The following is a 16,989-nucleotide window of genomic DNA, read 5'->3' on the forward strand; positions in this document are numbered from 1 at the left end:
AAAAACTTTTTTTCCCCCTTTCTTTTCGGGGCGGAGCCGCCCCGCCCCTGCTTCTCTCACTCTGCCCATGGTTGGGTGAGTTTTCCACCGGGCGGGGGATGGAGCAGCCTTCACATTCTGCTGCTCACCATCATCATCAGCTGCTGCTCTGGTGCCCATCCACAGACGGTAATGCTGGGGACTTTTATTTATTTACCAATAAACACGCGGCTCATATTAGGTTTCAGGTTCGTGACGCAGTATTTCATCCTCAGGGACAACAGTGGCCAAGGCAGATAAAACTCCTCTCCATTATTTTTAATGTGCATCTTAAAAAGAGGCAGATTAAAAATCAGTTTGTTTATACTAACAAAACATAACATTAACAGCCGTTAAAATACCCATAATGTACTATTTGAACAGCTCATAATGTGGCAATATGTCATATCTGTTTTACACCCAGAAGCATCATTTGGAAGCACAGTATAAAAGCTCTCATCCTGTTTACTTGACCTAGGTTCTGGCACTGGTGAGCTGATGGTAATCTCTCTTTGCGATGAAACATTTTGTTTTGGAAATTTAGGTTTTTGTTTCAGTTGTGGAGGATGTGGTTCATAGCAAACAGGCCGTGCATTGATATACTGCAGTACTCAGGCTTTTTGGAACACATGCAAAAGTTTTTTTTTTTCATGCAAATAACTGAGTGTAAATATTTTCTAGGTCATGAATTCCCTTTTGTGAAATTGTCCTTATATTTTATCTACATCTAGCTAGCTTCAAATCTGTTCCAGACGGGCATACAGTAAGACGAGCAACAATTGGTTGCAGAAAAATGTGTAAAAGTTACAGTATAACTGTTGAACTGCTTTGGACATGAACAAAAGTTGAGAGAGTTTTCAAGGTCAGATAAAATGTGTTAAAATCCCTCGCTGTCTTCAGGCTGGACAACTATAGATACTGTTGCACAGTGTTGAAGGCAGCAGAAGAATTAGCCTTGTTCCCCATAACAACTATGTTTTGTGATTTTAGGGACTTAATTTAACATAAACTGTGACATACATACAATGAGGTGGAATGTGGTTTAAGCTTTTACTATGACAGCTACACTTATAATTATTGTAATTGTTAATGCAGTACCAGCCAAGGCTTCTCTTCCAAATTCAGAGAGTCATCCATGTTTGTATGGGTTGCTCCGAAACAGAGGGCGTGCATTTAGCATCCTGCCATGTTCCACACCACCTTTGGTTGAAAGTGAAAACCACTAAGTGTGCAATGTAAAAGCGGCTAATCTGACGCTAGAAGACGCATACCAACACATGACTCAAACAGTGTCATTAAAATTCTCCCGCAGCCCCACACAAAAGTACATAAGGACTTTGCCAGCAGGCCACATAGCTGAGCAGGTGGGTGACTGACGTGACTTGTTCTGGGTTGGCATTGTTTCAGTCAAACGTTTCCCCTATAAGTCAACTCAATCATTCATAAATTCCATGCAGCTAATGAACACACACTTTCACAGAGGAGGGCAAATGAGGCTCTTGCTAAATTCCCTCAAGGTTTTCAACCCCACCCTCACTCCTCCCTCACTGTTTCTTCCCACGCTTTTGTTAAGAATATAAACAGTAAATTTGTCCTTAAAGCATGAACATAACACAACACAACTAGTATTTAACTATTTAAAATGGCTCACCTTTTCCCTAGGAGTTGGTATTTATGTTTAATAAAAAAATAACGTAGGTAAGATTTTCATCTTACGTTATTTTTAACCTTAGGTTTGCATATGTTGACAATATAGCATAGTAGTTTATAATATAATATAATATAATATAATAATTTGTTTAATTTTTTTTTTTGTTTATTTAATTTAATTTACTTTTTGTGAATTCTTCTGAATTTCTGACCCTGGCCCAGCTGTCTAAATTTCTAGTACTTTACATTTATCTCATTGTCCACACTCCAGTAGCACATGGGTGGAAGAGGTCTGAACTGTTATCTCTTATCTACACTTACTGTAGAAATGCTGCTTTTACATTAAGTGTAAGGACGGCACATACTGGGCTGTAGGTCATACCGACTCTGACACAGTACATTTTTCTTAGTAGAAAGCTTTCTGAAATAGGGACAGCACTGGAACTGTTTTGAAAAGGTGCAAAATGACCTCCAGAGGCCTCAAGCAAAGCTCTGTGATCATAGTCCACAGTAGAAGGAAATGAGAGAGAGAGAGAGAGAGATGAACAAAAGGCCTACAGAGAATTTGCAGAGTGAACAAGGGAAGGCTATGCTACTCAAGTAGTGTAAGTGTGTGAGTGTGTGAGTATGCATATAAATGTGTGTCAGCAAGGTAACAAATAAGTGAGAAACAGGGGTTATGGACTTACGTAACATCCTGGTGGTAACACACACACACACACACACACACTCTCACTCTGCAACTAATCCTTAACAATATCTCTGAAATGAAGTTCTGTCTCATTAGAGCACACACAGATGCACAGACACACATCCTGAGTCCTGCTGTCTGATGCTGATCCAGATGCAGTGCATCCATTAAGTCTGTCCCTGTTCCCCCAACATGATGGGTTGATATGACAGTTGTCTGTGCTGTGGATGAGGAGTGTGTGTTTGTGGCCATAGTTGATCTGGTGATGAATGTGAATGAGTCTCTGTAAGTGAAGAACCAAATGACACTGTTGCATAAAGGCCTGGACTATTCAGGGTGGACAGCAAGGCTTTTATTCATCAGTGAGCATGGCCTGCTTGTCCACACAGAGGAGTAGCCCTCTTACCCAGACTGAATAAAAAAGCAAGGCCTCACAGACAGTGGAAGAAGAACCATTTTCAAAATTTAGTATCCTTCCTAAAAACTATAACATCTATAACTGAAATCATTCTTTTTGTGTAGGAGACAAAATAGACTGAAATCCCACTCCAAAGAGTTGGAACAGACACAGAGAGAGACATAGTAGTAATATTCTGGTGAACAGGTTTACTGGTGTCACGATTGGGTTAAAGGAGTACTCAGTCTTTAGAAGCAAGAATGGGCTGTGGCAGCATTCTTTTGTCAGCTTATAAAATATTTTTCATACTAATACTTTTGACGGCCAACGCTTCATTATGTTATCAAAGACCAAAGTTCTGTAGGCGGGAATATGACACTGCAATTGTTTTCTCGGTTCTCAAGCTTATTAAAAAGGCTCATTAAAAAGTTTTCAAATAATTGGGTTTTGTATGAAACCACCCACCCAACATGTGTTCAGTATGGATGGATGACATGACTGAACTGTTGAGGGCAGCTGACCTCGCAGTCGGCCTGAAGAGTGAGGAAAATCATGCTGCTAATATGAAAAAATGCCAGTGACTGATTTTATTACCACGCTATTTATATCAGTTTCACGTGTCACATGCATTGTGTAAAAAACAATCAATGGAAACTCCCTTTTTTCAAAATAACTTACCGTACTTTTTGTTCTCCTGGTGATTAAAATTATGTCTGTTTTTTTTTTTTTTTTTTACTCTGCAAATTAAAATCCTAATTACAGCCTCAATAACTCCCAGGGCTCGTGGCCAAAATAGCTGCCAAATGATGTGACCCGCCCTTAAGTGGAATATATTGGACTCATATAAGAAATATGGAAATGTCAGCCGAATGTGGAGAGGTTACAATGACAAACAACAATGTGTTTGGCTGATGTTGTTGTAATTTATTTGTCCATGATGCAGCTACGACAACCACTCACGACGACAGAGCGTGTGTTGTGCTGCCAGCTTTGACTGTAGCCACGGCTCTGACACATCAGCAGGAGGAAGGAGCGCCGTGTCGCAGCTGCAGAGTTGCGTGCACTGGGTAGATTAAATTTGGATGGTGAAATTTGAATATGCTGGCGAATTCACACAGTGTTTGGTAGGAGGCTGCTGGACAAGAAAAGTAAATAGAAAGTGGACACACTGGTTAGGCCAGTCAGTATTTACCAGAAAACCAGCTACTGTTTTGTCCACTGACAAAATTAAATCACTAAACAGATGAGCTTAAAATCCTCAAAGTTGAGCAGATCATCTGAGGAGTTTTGGGAAATGGCATGAGGGCAGGTATATTTATACAACCAACACTTGTTTGATTGTTGAGGACTAACTAATTGTCTGGGGCCTTCCCTGAACAGTAGTATTTTAGTTTGAGCCTCTGTTTTTACAGTTGCTGGTCCTTTCACTAAATTTGACTTTTGACCCTTAGACATGTTGTTACGGTGATCTTGGATTGTTGAGTTGTGTTATGATGGTTGTCTTTTATCATCCAACGGTTTCCTGTGTGAGTCACTTTACCTTACAGTTTGTTACCTTACAATATAACTGATTTCTGGAGACATTTGTTCTTTGGAGTTTTTTTTATCTCAGAAGAGAGTACAGTCGAGTCAGGAGCCAAATATTATGGTTGTGGATTGTTTCTTCAACTTTGAACCCGTTGGTGGTTTGAATCTTACTTATCAATCTGATCGTACGCATGTCGACTTTGTCTGCCTCCTTAAAGCATTTGTTGATACAAAGATGTTTTTAAAGAAATACACGCTCCCTTGTACCAACCTGCTCTGAAGGGCAGGTTGGTACAAGCCACTGATGTGTCATGGGTGGAAAAATTTGTAATTGAAATGGCCAGGAGAATCATGGGTGTTGTGCTTGTGAAATGGAATAAAAAAAAATATTGCAAGGACAAACATGATATGTTATATAATGCAATATGTACAATAGCAGAAAAAAAGCACTCAATCTCAGTGTGTAAATGTTAATTAGCGTCACTTAATCAATCTGATTGTCATACTGATGTGATTCAATGAGGATGTTCTTGTTTGAATAAGGCCACACTGTACTCTCCTGAAGGCCAACGTAGTTTTTAGATAATTAAGTCCTTATCTCTAATAATATTACTTTTATTGTATTAACAGGGTGATAAGTCAATCACCACGCTGCACGCACATCCCTACATCACTGAGACGCAGTGAGTGAAACTAACAGAGAGTGCTCCAAAACTCAATCAGTTTTCCAAAGTGGAATGTCAGGGTGTAGCTCTACGATCACAGCCTAGGTTGTAGGATCAGCTCTCTGCCAGGTGGCTTCATCACTTGTACAGCACCTAATAGAGATTCCTCAATTAAAAAGAAATTCAGACGACGCCCTCTTAAAAATTCAAGTGCGTCACAGGAGGTTTCAGGAGCCAAAAGTCACTTAGCTGCTGATGTGTACAATCTGGCATCTGTATGTGGAATATCTCCGGCATATCCTGCGTCAAACACAGCTGTTTACACTGTAATGTGTCCTTATATTAATGGTATGGAGACCAACCGGATGTGGTTAACTTTCCTGGCACTGGTTGAAACATGAAAACACGTACAGTATTCAAAGTAAACAGAACTGAAGAGTCTGTTCTACCATTCAAACGTTTTCATTTAGGATCGCCAGAGAGCCAGTTGTTTAATGTTTGAGGTGATATGAAGACTTTAAATGCAGAATAATTCAACATATTAGCTGCAGTAAATGCAGTAAATGCAGAATAATTCAACATATTAGCAGTCTATGCTAATACCACCCACACGCAGGCTGAGGTCATGAGATTCCCAGCAGAGGGAAATGAACCATGGTAAAATTAATCCAGTAGATAGGCCCTGGGCCAGAACACAGCTGATGAACACTGACTCTGTTACTTAGACTGGACTCTGAATCCTTAAACTTAACAGGTTTATTGGCTGTAAAACTCTTGTGAACTCTTCCCCAGAGGTGGACACCTACTGCCGCAGTGATGTCATAAACCGTGTAGGTCACTGTGTCATGTCTAACCCACCGCACTGTGGCTTTAACTACTGTTTTTCTGTTTTCCACCAAACAACACTTAGTAATATCGGTTTGACGACAACAGCTATTATCCCACTTGTGGACTGGACCAGCGGTCCCAGTGGTGAGCTGAGGTGTAGGCTCTGGTTTCATAACCTTCTTGTTTTGACAGCGAGGGGACAAAAATTACATAATTGGAGAAACTGTGATTGACAATACTAAAAATGTAATGTTGAAAATAGACACAATGGGTGGAAAATGAGAGAGGAAAAAATAGAAGTGGAAAAATAAAAAATATATATATAAAAAAACCAACAGGATTTGTTGGTGGTTACTTACTGTTGTCTCCGGGGCAGCAGTAAGTGTCTGCGTCTGACTCATTGTGGTAGTACAGGTCCATCGCCTGAGACACAAATATAGATTTAGTTAGTAAAGAAACCTCACGCACTCAGACAGGAAAGAGAACGTTGGCCATGAGCGTCACAGTTGTAATTGGCAACAGTGTCTTTCAGATTAAATACATCATTTTTTTTAAGGTCTACTTTCTCTGAGAGATGAATTTGGTTTTTATGTTATGACGTTTCGCAGCCACAGCTGTGTTGATGGCAGTTGATGATACAAGGCTACATTGACTCGAGAATGTGCAACAATCTAATACAGTGTGCAATTTGTTGCAACAGGACAAGGGACATTAACTTTTGGGGGACATTCAACCTGGACTGTCATTTACAATATGACTTCCTGTCCTTGTCCTTGTCAGTCAGGATCGCAGTCTCAGACTTCTTCCCATGGGTGTTTCCTTAGAATCAAACATGTGTGGACATGTTTGTGAGCTGATTTCATCTTCTTCAGTTTTTCCGTCAACAACCCAAATATCATTTAATCTTTGTGTACCTTGTTGGCAGTTTTCTTCTTCTAAGATAAACTCACATAAATGTCCATGTACCAGGAACTGGGTTGATATTCCTAATAAAACCTTAGCTCTGCACAGTCACCCTTATAGTGTTGCCCTTTTGACCTTCTCTGGTTTCACATCACTCCTGTCTGCTATTCTGTGATTATTTATTGATGAAATAAAGCAATACAATGGAGTTTCATTTGCAGCAGGGCTGAATAAAGGCTCTGTCTTTTTGTCAGTTTTCTATTACTGATTCATTTTTTCCAAGTAAAGAGAAGACGTATGCACAGAGGGAAAAAAAAGACAAATGGAGAAACTGTTTTGTCAGTCTAAAGGTCAAGAGAAGGTGGAGACAGGCATGAGTGAATTATGAGTCATAAAATGACACTCATTTACTGGTTTAAAAGTAAAAAATAAAAAATAAGCAGAAAACATTTGATTATGACTTAGTATGTTTCATAGAAAGATGAAATTAAAAAAAAAGATTTCATTACCTGTTGTCAACATCATGATAATATATTACGTAAATAATATTAAATAATTACAGTACAGATGAAAATCGTAGCACATTTTAGTGGAATCCAAATTCATTTTTTCTGGTGGATTATTAAATGATGTCATTTCCTTCAGAAACCTGCCTGAGTTCGTTGGCGCGGCTGCCACATATCCTCCAGAGCGTAGCTGATGTAGGGTCCACTGCAGATGGAGCACTCCAGCATGACGGGGCTGCCCAGCAGGGGTGAGGCATGAATCCCCCAGGACTGACAACATCCCAGATGGACGTCTGACTCGGCGTCCTTCTGTTTGCCTGAGGTGTCACCATGATGGCGTCCCAGCATCTTCCACTTCCTGACCTGTAAGAGTCGGTTCAGTCGTTTATATATTTATATTTGGTTGAAGGATGTTTGAAAAACCACCTGAATATATGACACAAATGTTAGACAGCCACATATCACACATTATGAATAGTAATTATAATAATCAGCACTGTAAAATACTCTACAACAATTTTAATCACCACATAATTACTGGCACAGGAAATAGAGTTAGCTTACATCCTGTTTCCTATTGGTGAAATTCACAATCTACTCCATTTTAGTTTTGTTGTTTTTGTATCGTTCTGAGACCCCTCCTCCCTGCACTCCTCGCAGAAGCTGGTCATAAAAAACAGATGATCTGTTTTTTTTTTGTTTTTTTTTAGATTATGAAATGCTGACAAGAATTGTACTCACTGGTGATTTTTCGTAACACTGTTCTTATCTTGCTGATACCTTTATGTTCCCACATTTTTTTGTTCCATCTGGAGACTTTCGTAAGATTCTGGTACAGTTTTACAAAAAATAAAAAACAAAATCCAAAACAAAAAAACTGTATACGTAACATAAACACTGTCTAAATAAATATACCTATAAGCATGTAAAGAATTTAAATATATTGTAATACGTTATATAGTAATATAATATTTAATACGTACCTATATCTAAGGGGACTGAGTACTGATTTATTGTAATCCTTCACAGTGGTCAAATTTGAAGTAGGACCCAAGCTAACCCAGTGCTACAGCCGACGTCAACCTTATGAGTGTGATTTATGAATCCTCACATTTGAATTGCACAGAAGGCGGAGGAGTGTGTCCAACTCAGTCTCATCAGTAACCTGTGTTTGTGTGACAGCTGCACTGGTGACACACTCCCCAGAGAACGATCTCACCACGCACTCCTGATGTTCTCCATCATGACAATCAAGACCGATCCTTCGTGGCAGCGTACGCAGCGGACAGGCAACAACGTCAAGGCATGAACACATACAGGACACACCAGGAAGGTAAAGAGGAGAGAGACGAGATGCATGTGTTAAGAGATGCTAAGGTCAAGACACACTTAGTTCCTGAGGGAAGCCAATTGCACAGACGGATGTGTTTTGCCACCCAGAACGGCTGTTAGGAGGCTGAATGGTGTCCTTGGCCCACAGGTTCACTGGCTGCAGCCATTTCAGATGAGTTTTATCAAGGCCTCTATCAGTGGCTGTAGGCTCACTACATCACCACAACACAGGCCGGAGGACACTGTGTATTTATGAGTGTTTTCTCCTACAGTACCTCGCACAATGCTTGTTATTCTATAAATAAACTCGTGAAGGTTTAAACACCTACTTTTTTCATTAACAGTGTGGTGGGAAGAGCCTGAGTACGGAGGAAACCAATATGATGTAACAAGGTAAGTACTATTATGTACTATTATCTATTGAGCTGAACCTGGAGGTTCAGAAATGCTGTGTTCACGGTGCCCGGCTTTCCATACTGTACAATGGAATATACAAAAACAAAGTTTGTCCTCCACAAATGTTTTTTTTCTCTGAAAATGGCAAAGAGCTCAGGGAAAAACGAGAAAAAAAAGTTGTGAAACTTTCTCTGTGTCACTTGTTGTTCCCTGCACTGTAATTATAGCCCTGTGTCAGAAAAACAAAATGAATCCAAATAATTACCCCACATGAGAAGCTGAAGAAACCACAACTGTGTGCCTGTGTGTGCATGTTTGTGTTGTTGACATTTGGTCAAAACTGAAAATACTCGTAATATCGTGCATGACTATTGAAATGTTAAAAAAGTCTTTTTTTTTTCTATTTTATCAAATATTGTCACAATATTGTATTTAGCAGATTTTGTCGATGAAATACAAACATGCTTCCTAACTAGCTTATAATTATAGAGAATGGTGAAGTTATTCCTGGGTTCAGATCAAACTGGCGTTCTATGATAAACACCTCATCATAGTTCAGTAAGTGCCAACTGTAAGCCCTTCATCAAAATGATGACAAACTCTGGCTGCATTTTTTTTTTCTGGCACTTTATCATCATTTACTTCCGGGAGAAAATATGTGCACAGGAAAAACACAAACACACACACACTAGCATGCATGTGTGTAATATGTCCAGACTCAGCTTCCTCTTCAGCCCTCTTCCTGCCCTCTGACTGGAATTTTTTTGCTAAGGTCCATTAAAACATCAGTGGTCCAGAAATTATTTGGTTACATAAGACGTGGTCCAACAACATGACCTTCCACCCCGTAACTCAGGCTGTAACATAGTCCACAGAAACTCCCACAGTAAAGCCAGGATGTACACATCAACAGCACGGTGCCATGAATCAGGAAATAAAAACATCATGTGCACGGCGTCTGGACTTTCACACCCTCTTAGTGTGTCGCGTCCTGACTGACCTCCTTAACTGCCCTTTGCCTGTGTTCTGTACACATTATCTGTGAAATCCGTGTTAGTTAGTTACAACAAAGTTACATAATACCTTCGACTTAAGATCAGCCCGTTGCTCTGTTATGGTTCACGAAGCTACAAACACAAGCAGGGCCAGATAAAGCTGTACTTTCTATACTCAGTGTTTGGGGGAAATCACAGTGTGTTCTCCAGGTGACAACACACAGTGGGACAGAGATGTTGGTTGACTGTACTGTAGGTGTGTCAAATTTAATGTGAGACAGCATGGGTTTAAGTTCTGGGTTGTGTTGTTTAGTGGACGAACAAGGCGCTCGTCAATTTTTTTATACTTCTGTCTCAGACCTGATGTGTTTTTGAAAGAGTGGATGTCAAAAGTTACAAGAATCTTAAAATCTTCGATGTTCAACGTACGGCTCCCGCAGGACGTTTTAGCCGGTTCTTATTGATTTTCTGGTGAAACTTCAGTTGAAATGTATGTCCAATCCTCTCACATGTCCCTGGTTTCTCGTTGTGTGTCTCTGGTGTGCCCTAACAGGTAGACTGGAGCGGTTGAAATATATCGTACAAACATAACACACAGGTGTTGAGAACAGCACTGATAGTAACACTGTGGCCTTCTATCCTGGTGACCTCCTTTCCGCCTCGTCCGGCCTTTTCTTCACTGTCCTCCACCACCTCTCAGGGGTGCAAAACTCCACCTGCACGAGCTGGATGTCCCTGCGTTATGTCCCACATACAGTACCTCTGAGCACAAAAAGGTAATAAATCTGGGTGAAAGCCGGGAAGTAAATGCAGCGTAATGATGAGTACAACAGTGGGAATTAAGGTACGAGCAGATCTGTGGAGACTAAAGGAAGACATAAAGATAAACAAGAAGGATGGCTTCACCTAAACCCCTCGTTTCTCAGAGAACTGCTCATTAACAGTGGGGTCAGTGCTGGTTCCTCTCCCTTTCTTTCCCCTGATTCTGTTCCTAGATTGCCAATGTGAGTCTTAAAATGGATGAGCCAAGTGTAAAAGTCTGACTATAAAGGGAAATAGAGGCCGAGAGCTATTACATTTAGGAGATCCAGATTGAATACAAAAACCTCGTGCCTCCCAACGGAGGAAAAGTGTGAGAAATGCTGATAAGATCCAACAATAAAATTGGGCAGAGAGTCGGCCTGCAAAATAAATAGGCAGTATGTAAATAGAAAGAGTGAAGGACACAGGGAATTTGAGAACGGTGTTTTTGTTTCACAAAACATTTTTCAGGTTAGTGACACTTAGGTTTAGAACCATTTACCACCAACTAACTGCTCATCTTTATGTCCAAGACAGAGACAAGTTCTCTGAACCTGGACTTTCAGATGAAACTGCTAAATTCTCATCGTCCACTGTTCCACAGCTAATGCAAGTCATCTCTCCGATTATAAAAAGACACTGTCCTCCTGCATGGACTCGCTCATTCCTCTCTGTTTTTCTTTTTTTTTTCTCATGTCTACGAATAGAACATGAATACATCTGTGTGACACGGCTGTTATTTACTCCCAGCAGGAACTATTATGGGGTGTGTTTTGTTCTCATCTGTTCTGACACTAAAATTCACCTCCTGACTCACTGGGGGAGTCGTAACAATCTATAACAACGTTCTACGGTGCACAAGCACACATCGACTGAAGCGGCTAAAGTGAAAACATCAGATCATTAGCACTAAATATGCGTGGACACCACTGGTCTGACTTTTGGGTATTAGGTTAAAGAGGTTCAAATGTACCGGCATAATCAAATTTTAGTTTATTTATAACAGAGTCAGTTGATTGGCAGAGTTATATGCAGTGAGTTGTTTTGATTGTGTGGTTCAGAATTACACTGTCAGTTAGCCTGCAAATGTGATTAAAAAAAAAGAATTTTCCTATTTTAGTCAATGTGTTAAAACGATGGATGAATCAAAGAGTAACACACAAAAAACACCTACCGATCAGATTACAGATCAGCAGGATGTTACATCACACTGTTTTTTCCTCACTGTTGTGTGACATACGTGTTGATACCTGACTTAGCCTGTCTGCAGTCCAGTTCTGCCATCTTTAAAACTGTCTGTTGTTGTTGTGTTTTTCTAGAATGGAATATTGAAAACTGATCAGTCTGTAATACTCTTAGATCTTTCAGTAAAAACACCAAAGCTGCTACGGTTAAAATGACAGATAAGGAGGATGAATCTGCTCTAAAACACAAAGGTCCAACATGTTTTTATCACATATTACTCAAGCTTCATCATCATTATGACTTTGTTTCCCTGCATTTATTTGAGCACTCAGAAACCACACAGTGTAACGTCAACCATGACTGGAAACATAATGAGAGAAAAAACTAATGGGTCTGAGTCTATAGTGCAGTAACAAAAGACCGCCTCGGAGCGTCCTGTTGTCCACTCCTGTGAATAAGCACACTGTTGCCGGAGTGGAAGCAGATCAGGTCGACTTTGAGCTCAGTTGTCAGGTATGTGCCACAAACCTGGAAACCACACAGAGCAGTGTGTACAGAGCTGAGGATGTGAATGGTGTAGAAAAAGAGCAGAGTCATGGCGACGCTGAAGACAGATTAGAAAAACATCGTAATCTCCGTATCCCCCTGAACCTCATAACGTAGTGAGTAGAGGATAGAAATACGGCACAAATGTTGGTGCCAAATTGTTAAAAAATATAAAAATCAACTGCATTCTTCCAGCAGCTTGAGTCCTTGCATTTGGAACAAAAGCAGAAGTAAGGGTTAGTCATTTTCCACTCCGTGGCGTATATTTGCTGAGCACACGCTCTGATCACAGGTCAGGTCCTTGGTGTAACACTCTGCTGAAAGTGTGTTACACTGACAAAGATGATGGTGAAAAAAAAGTGTTGAGTTTGTAAAGCATTACCAGACACAGTTTTAATGGAGAGATTGGATTATAACACATATACTTAATTGGCAGACAGTGAGCGGCTCAGGGGATCCTGAGGATTTGAATGGAGACCATGTGTTTGAACAGAGCTCCATATCTATTAGCTAACCTATGTCAAACAGCAGAACCAGAGACTTTATTGGTATTGGTGCCAGCCACTCCTCTGCTGAGGGACTGTAAATCCCTCCCTGCTTTTTGTTATCAAATATAATTGGATCTTGTGAGTTTGTGTTATTCCCAGTGCTGGTTAAAACTGGCCTGACAGTAATGTGAGTTGTGTGAGATGCAGCTAATGTTTTGTTCTTCTAGGCTGTGTTATATGTTTGGTCAGAGAAATTAAAACGTACCAGTGACCCACTAGGGCAGCAGAGTATTTAGGGCGTGCAAGAAAGTTTCAGTAGCCTGGATTAGTAGAAAAAGTAAACTGTTTCATCCACAACGACTGAAAGCACTTCAGTTTGAGGATTTCTACTCTCTGCCCTGACTCCTCTCATCAGATAAGCCCAGATAGATACACTTGTTTTTTTCTTACCCGACAGATAACCTAGAGCAATCTTCCTGGACTTTTCTGATATTGATGGCTCTGTGTAAGAATCTTTTCTTCAGGTTTCTCAGCAATATTGTAGCTGCCACTGAAGGGTCATGTAATGAGACCAAAGCTTCACTCCTTTTATTTCTTTCTAAACTTTCTCAAAAAAAGACTGGTGGATGTCTTTAGAACTGCAGCAAAAGCATTCTTACTTCCTTAAAAAAGAGGAAGATTTCACAAGATAGATAAAAGTTGGTGTGTAATTGTATTTTTTTATACAGTATAAAGTATCATCTTTTCTGACATGCAGATCATCAGTACTGCATATATTTTCCCCACAGGGTCCACAGTTCAGATGTGAAATAGATGTCAGCAGTCCAGAGTTCACAGCCGTGTCTTGAAACGTCAGAATAATGTCAGTTAAAGGTCACCCAGTAATGCAGTGTGATGATCTTTAACTATGACACGCAAGTCATTAACCATTAGCTCTGAACTGTGTCTAAGAAAGGCCACCTCTCAGATAAGACGATTTCACCGACCAAAGTCCAGAGTGAATGTAATCGCTGCAGTTAGAGAGGAACAGTATATGGGTAAAATGCTGACTAAAAGACTCACTTAACAGATTTTTTTTTTAGTGACCAACCACCACTGCCTATTCAGGGTTTCATCATTAGCACAAACACCATGTTTAGGAACAAAGCTTCAGCCTTGGCATCAGCCGAGGTGGATTTGTCACGGGTCGTGTCACTTCTTTATTTCTCCACACTGCGTGAAGAGCCAAAGAGCGCGGCCAACAGACGTTCACGTCACATGTGACGTCCCACTGATGCACTGAGTTGGCATCTATTAGAGTCAGGATAAAGGTGCAGCATGACCACACTTTTAGCTCTTGCTGACTCCAACAAAACATTAACAAGATGAGCGAACACTCACGGACAGATGAGCTGAGAGCCAGCCCCAACCCCCACTTCTGATTCCAAACTTATTCCTAATGAATTCAGATGCTTTCTGGCCGTTTACTTTCTGTTGCTTCTTTTTTTTTTCTCTCAAATCTAATCAGTAGTCAGCCACATCTCTCAGGCTGCAGGGGGAATAAAATAAAATTACTTCTTGGACACACTTGGCTTCTCCCATCTCCTTATATTTCTGAACTCACTTTCTGCACAGCCTCAGTTTCTCCCTTCTTACTTTGTTCTTTCCTCTCTTCCTCCTTCCACCTACTTCACTTGCGTCCCGCTCGGATGGGTTTTAAACAGTAAACACAATTAAGGAGAAGAGAAGGTCAGTGTGGCCTGAGTCAACATGTTGTTCTATCTAATACCTAACACAGAATGATTAACACCGTCACCTGATCTATTTAGAACAGACTGTGAGGAAATGTGATGTTTCATTTCTCCTGAGAGGCTGATGCGTAAAAAAAAAATGAAATATTGAACAAGTTTTGAATTAAATTATTGACTTTTATTTGAAAATCTATATAATGAATACAATAAAATATATTGTAAATAGTTCACATTCAATTGATATTAATTCAATTAAAATTAATGTATTAAATTAGTAATTAGAAATAATGATATGTTTACTTTTAAAGTTTGGTCTCTGTGCACCAGAATAAAAGTGTAAAAGACAAAATCCAGAGGGTTTTCTGCTGGACTCTGGCAGGGCACAGGAAGCTCCCTGCCACTTGAGCTGGACAGGGCAGGTGCCTGCTGGTGTTCCAACAATACGTCAGTAGTTATGGTTTACTCAGCTTATTTAGCACGCTCATCAGCATGGTCAGCAGGTGGAGGTTTGAGCAGTGCCTATGATACAGACCTCAGAGCCTGATCACAGCAAGTTCCCTTCCCTTCTGAGTCACAGTACAGCCAAATAAAATATAAATATATATAAAAAAAATGTGTTCACCAAAAACTGTGGAGGACAGTTTCCACCTGAGTACAGGACATTTGTGCCTTCATGTACAGTACCCACGTCAGTGTATGCACTGTGAATTGCAGGAAAGTAGAAAAAAAAGAGAGAAAAACAAAGATAACATTTCATCATGATAAATCGTCAGCAAGTCTTTTTTTGATGACGCTCCCTTACGGACTGTACAAACCTGATAAAGGAGATTAGTAAACAAGCCAGATTTGCAAATACTGTGTGCAGGTTTTTGTTGAGGTTTCAGTACAGGATGTCCTATGTGGAGGATTTATTTGCCTTTGACTACTGGTCATGCTGCAGCGGGAGGGGGGAGGAGGGAGGAAGGGGTAACATGCTCTAACCTCATCTCCTTTATCTTCTAATAAAACTGTCCTCTCAGCTCTCCTCATCTTTCATCTCTCTCTCTCTTTTACCTTAGACCCGTTGCCATAATTTTCTTATTCCTCATTCCCAGCATATTTTTCTCTTTAATTCTTTATATGTGCGTATAATTTATTCATGATTATAATTCTAGACTCCCTTTATTCTGCTCTCAGTAAAAATAATATATATATTTATGCAAAGCTCATAAATTCCAAACACCTGTTTTATAATATAATATATATCACCACCGTAAAACTTGTAATACGGGAGCCTACGTTAAGCTTTGGCTCAGACAGACTTATTGATAATGGCACCAGGTGACAGCCATGCAACGCCTGGGTCAAGGTAAAGCAAAAGATAAAGGTGCCGCAGTGCATATTTAACTGCGCTGTGCAGTAAGATGGCATCTGTCCAGGTTTTTCTGGGATCAAGTCTGAGATTTGACCTGTTTAAAATTATCAAAATATTGCAGATATTATATATATATATATATATATATATATATATATATATTTTAGGTTAGGGGGTGGAGGTGGGACTAAGGCTTGTTTCAGATGCATCTTCACTCTGGCAATAAACAACTGCAACAAGAATTTGCTGCCAAGTAAAGATTAACTGTGCCGGAGAAAAAGCTGCTGCTGCTGCTGCTAACAGTGGGTGTAATGTGGAAAAGCTACAGTAAGCAGGACAGAAGTTGAACACTTGACAACGAAGGGCACTTAAGGCAACATCGCACTCATTAGTGAATTACTTAAAAAAAATATATATACCAGTTTGGTTACCAGCACAAACAAACTAATGTATCTAACCAAGAAGTCAATAAATAAAACCATTGACTATCTACTGTATCTCTTCCCTGTAGTAATCCCTGAAAAGTATACAGTCACTGTGATCATAAATATGATTTATGCACATTTTTGAATGCTCAATCCCATTGTATAATCTGTCCTGACCACACACCTGTGCAGATTAAAGAACTGACAAGGCTATCACTGATCTGATCTCCTTCAGGGTCGGTCAAGATCCAGCTCTAATACTACTGCATGCTGAAGGTTGTTGCTACAGCCTTACAGCTAACAGTCAAAATGTTGTCCCTGGTTAACGCTGCAATATCCCTGGCATGTAGAAGGACATTTGTTCTTGCTTTTGTTGCATTTGTTGAACCAGTGCGTTGCTCAAGAAACATTTCTAAGACGTAAAAAGTTTGATGGAGAGAGTGAGTCAAGATACGGCCCTGCCGGGCACCAACTGTGCAGAACATGGCGTAGGAGAGGTGAACTTTGTCCTGGGACATTGAGCAACAAAAACAAAGAAGTCAAAGACAGCAG

General features: G+C 40.1%; 1 protein-coding gene and 1 long non-coding RNA gene across 5 annotated transcripts in view; one reads left to right on the forward strand and one right to left on the reverse strand.

Moving 5' to 3' along the window:
* The first annotated feature begins 11 nt into the window (after positions 1 to 11).
* On the forward strand, positions 12 to 14,817 carry LOC112486560 (uncharacterized). The gene is made up of 5 exons (XR_003049053.1): positions 12 to 168; positions 7,325 to 7,550; positions 8,368 to 8,518; positions 8,862 to 8,910; positions 10,462 to 14,817. It is a non-coding gene; the product is annotated as an uncharacterized LOC112486560 (long non-coding RNA).
* Positions 5,501 to 16,989, reverse strand: part of LOC112486559 (uncharacterized) — a 19,673-nt gene continuing 8,184 nt past the window's right edge. For all 4 annotated transcript variants that reach the window (XM_025053743.1, XM_025053744.1, XM_025053742.1 and 1 more), the window contains 2 exons: positions 7,333 to 7,548; positions 5,501 to 6,199 (listed from right to left, as the gene is read on the reverse strand). In XM_025053743.1, the coding sequence (XP_024909511.1) occupies positions 6,128 to 6,199; positions 7,333 to 7,548 (288 nt within the window). In that variant the 3' untranslated portion in view covers positions 5,501 to 6,127. The remainder of the gene's footprint in view (positions 6,200 to 7,332; positions 7,549 to 16,989) is intronic.

This window comes from Cynoglossus semilaevis, unplaced genomic scaffold, assembly GCF_000523025.1.
Source record: "Cynoglossus semilaevis isolate Cse_v1.0 unplaced genomic scaffold, Cse_v1.0 scaffold1282, whole genome shotgun sequence".
Taxonomy (NCBI): Eukaryota; Metazoa; Chordata; class Actinopteri; order Pleuronectiformes; family Cynoglossidae; genus Cynoglossus; species Cynoglossus semilaevis.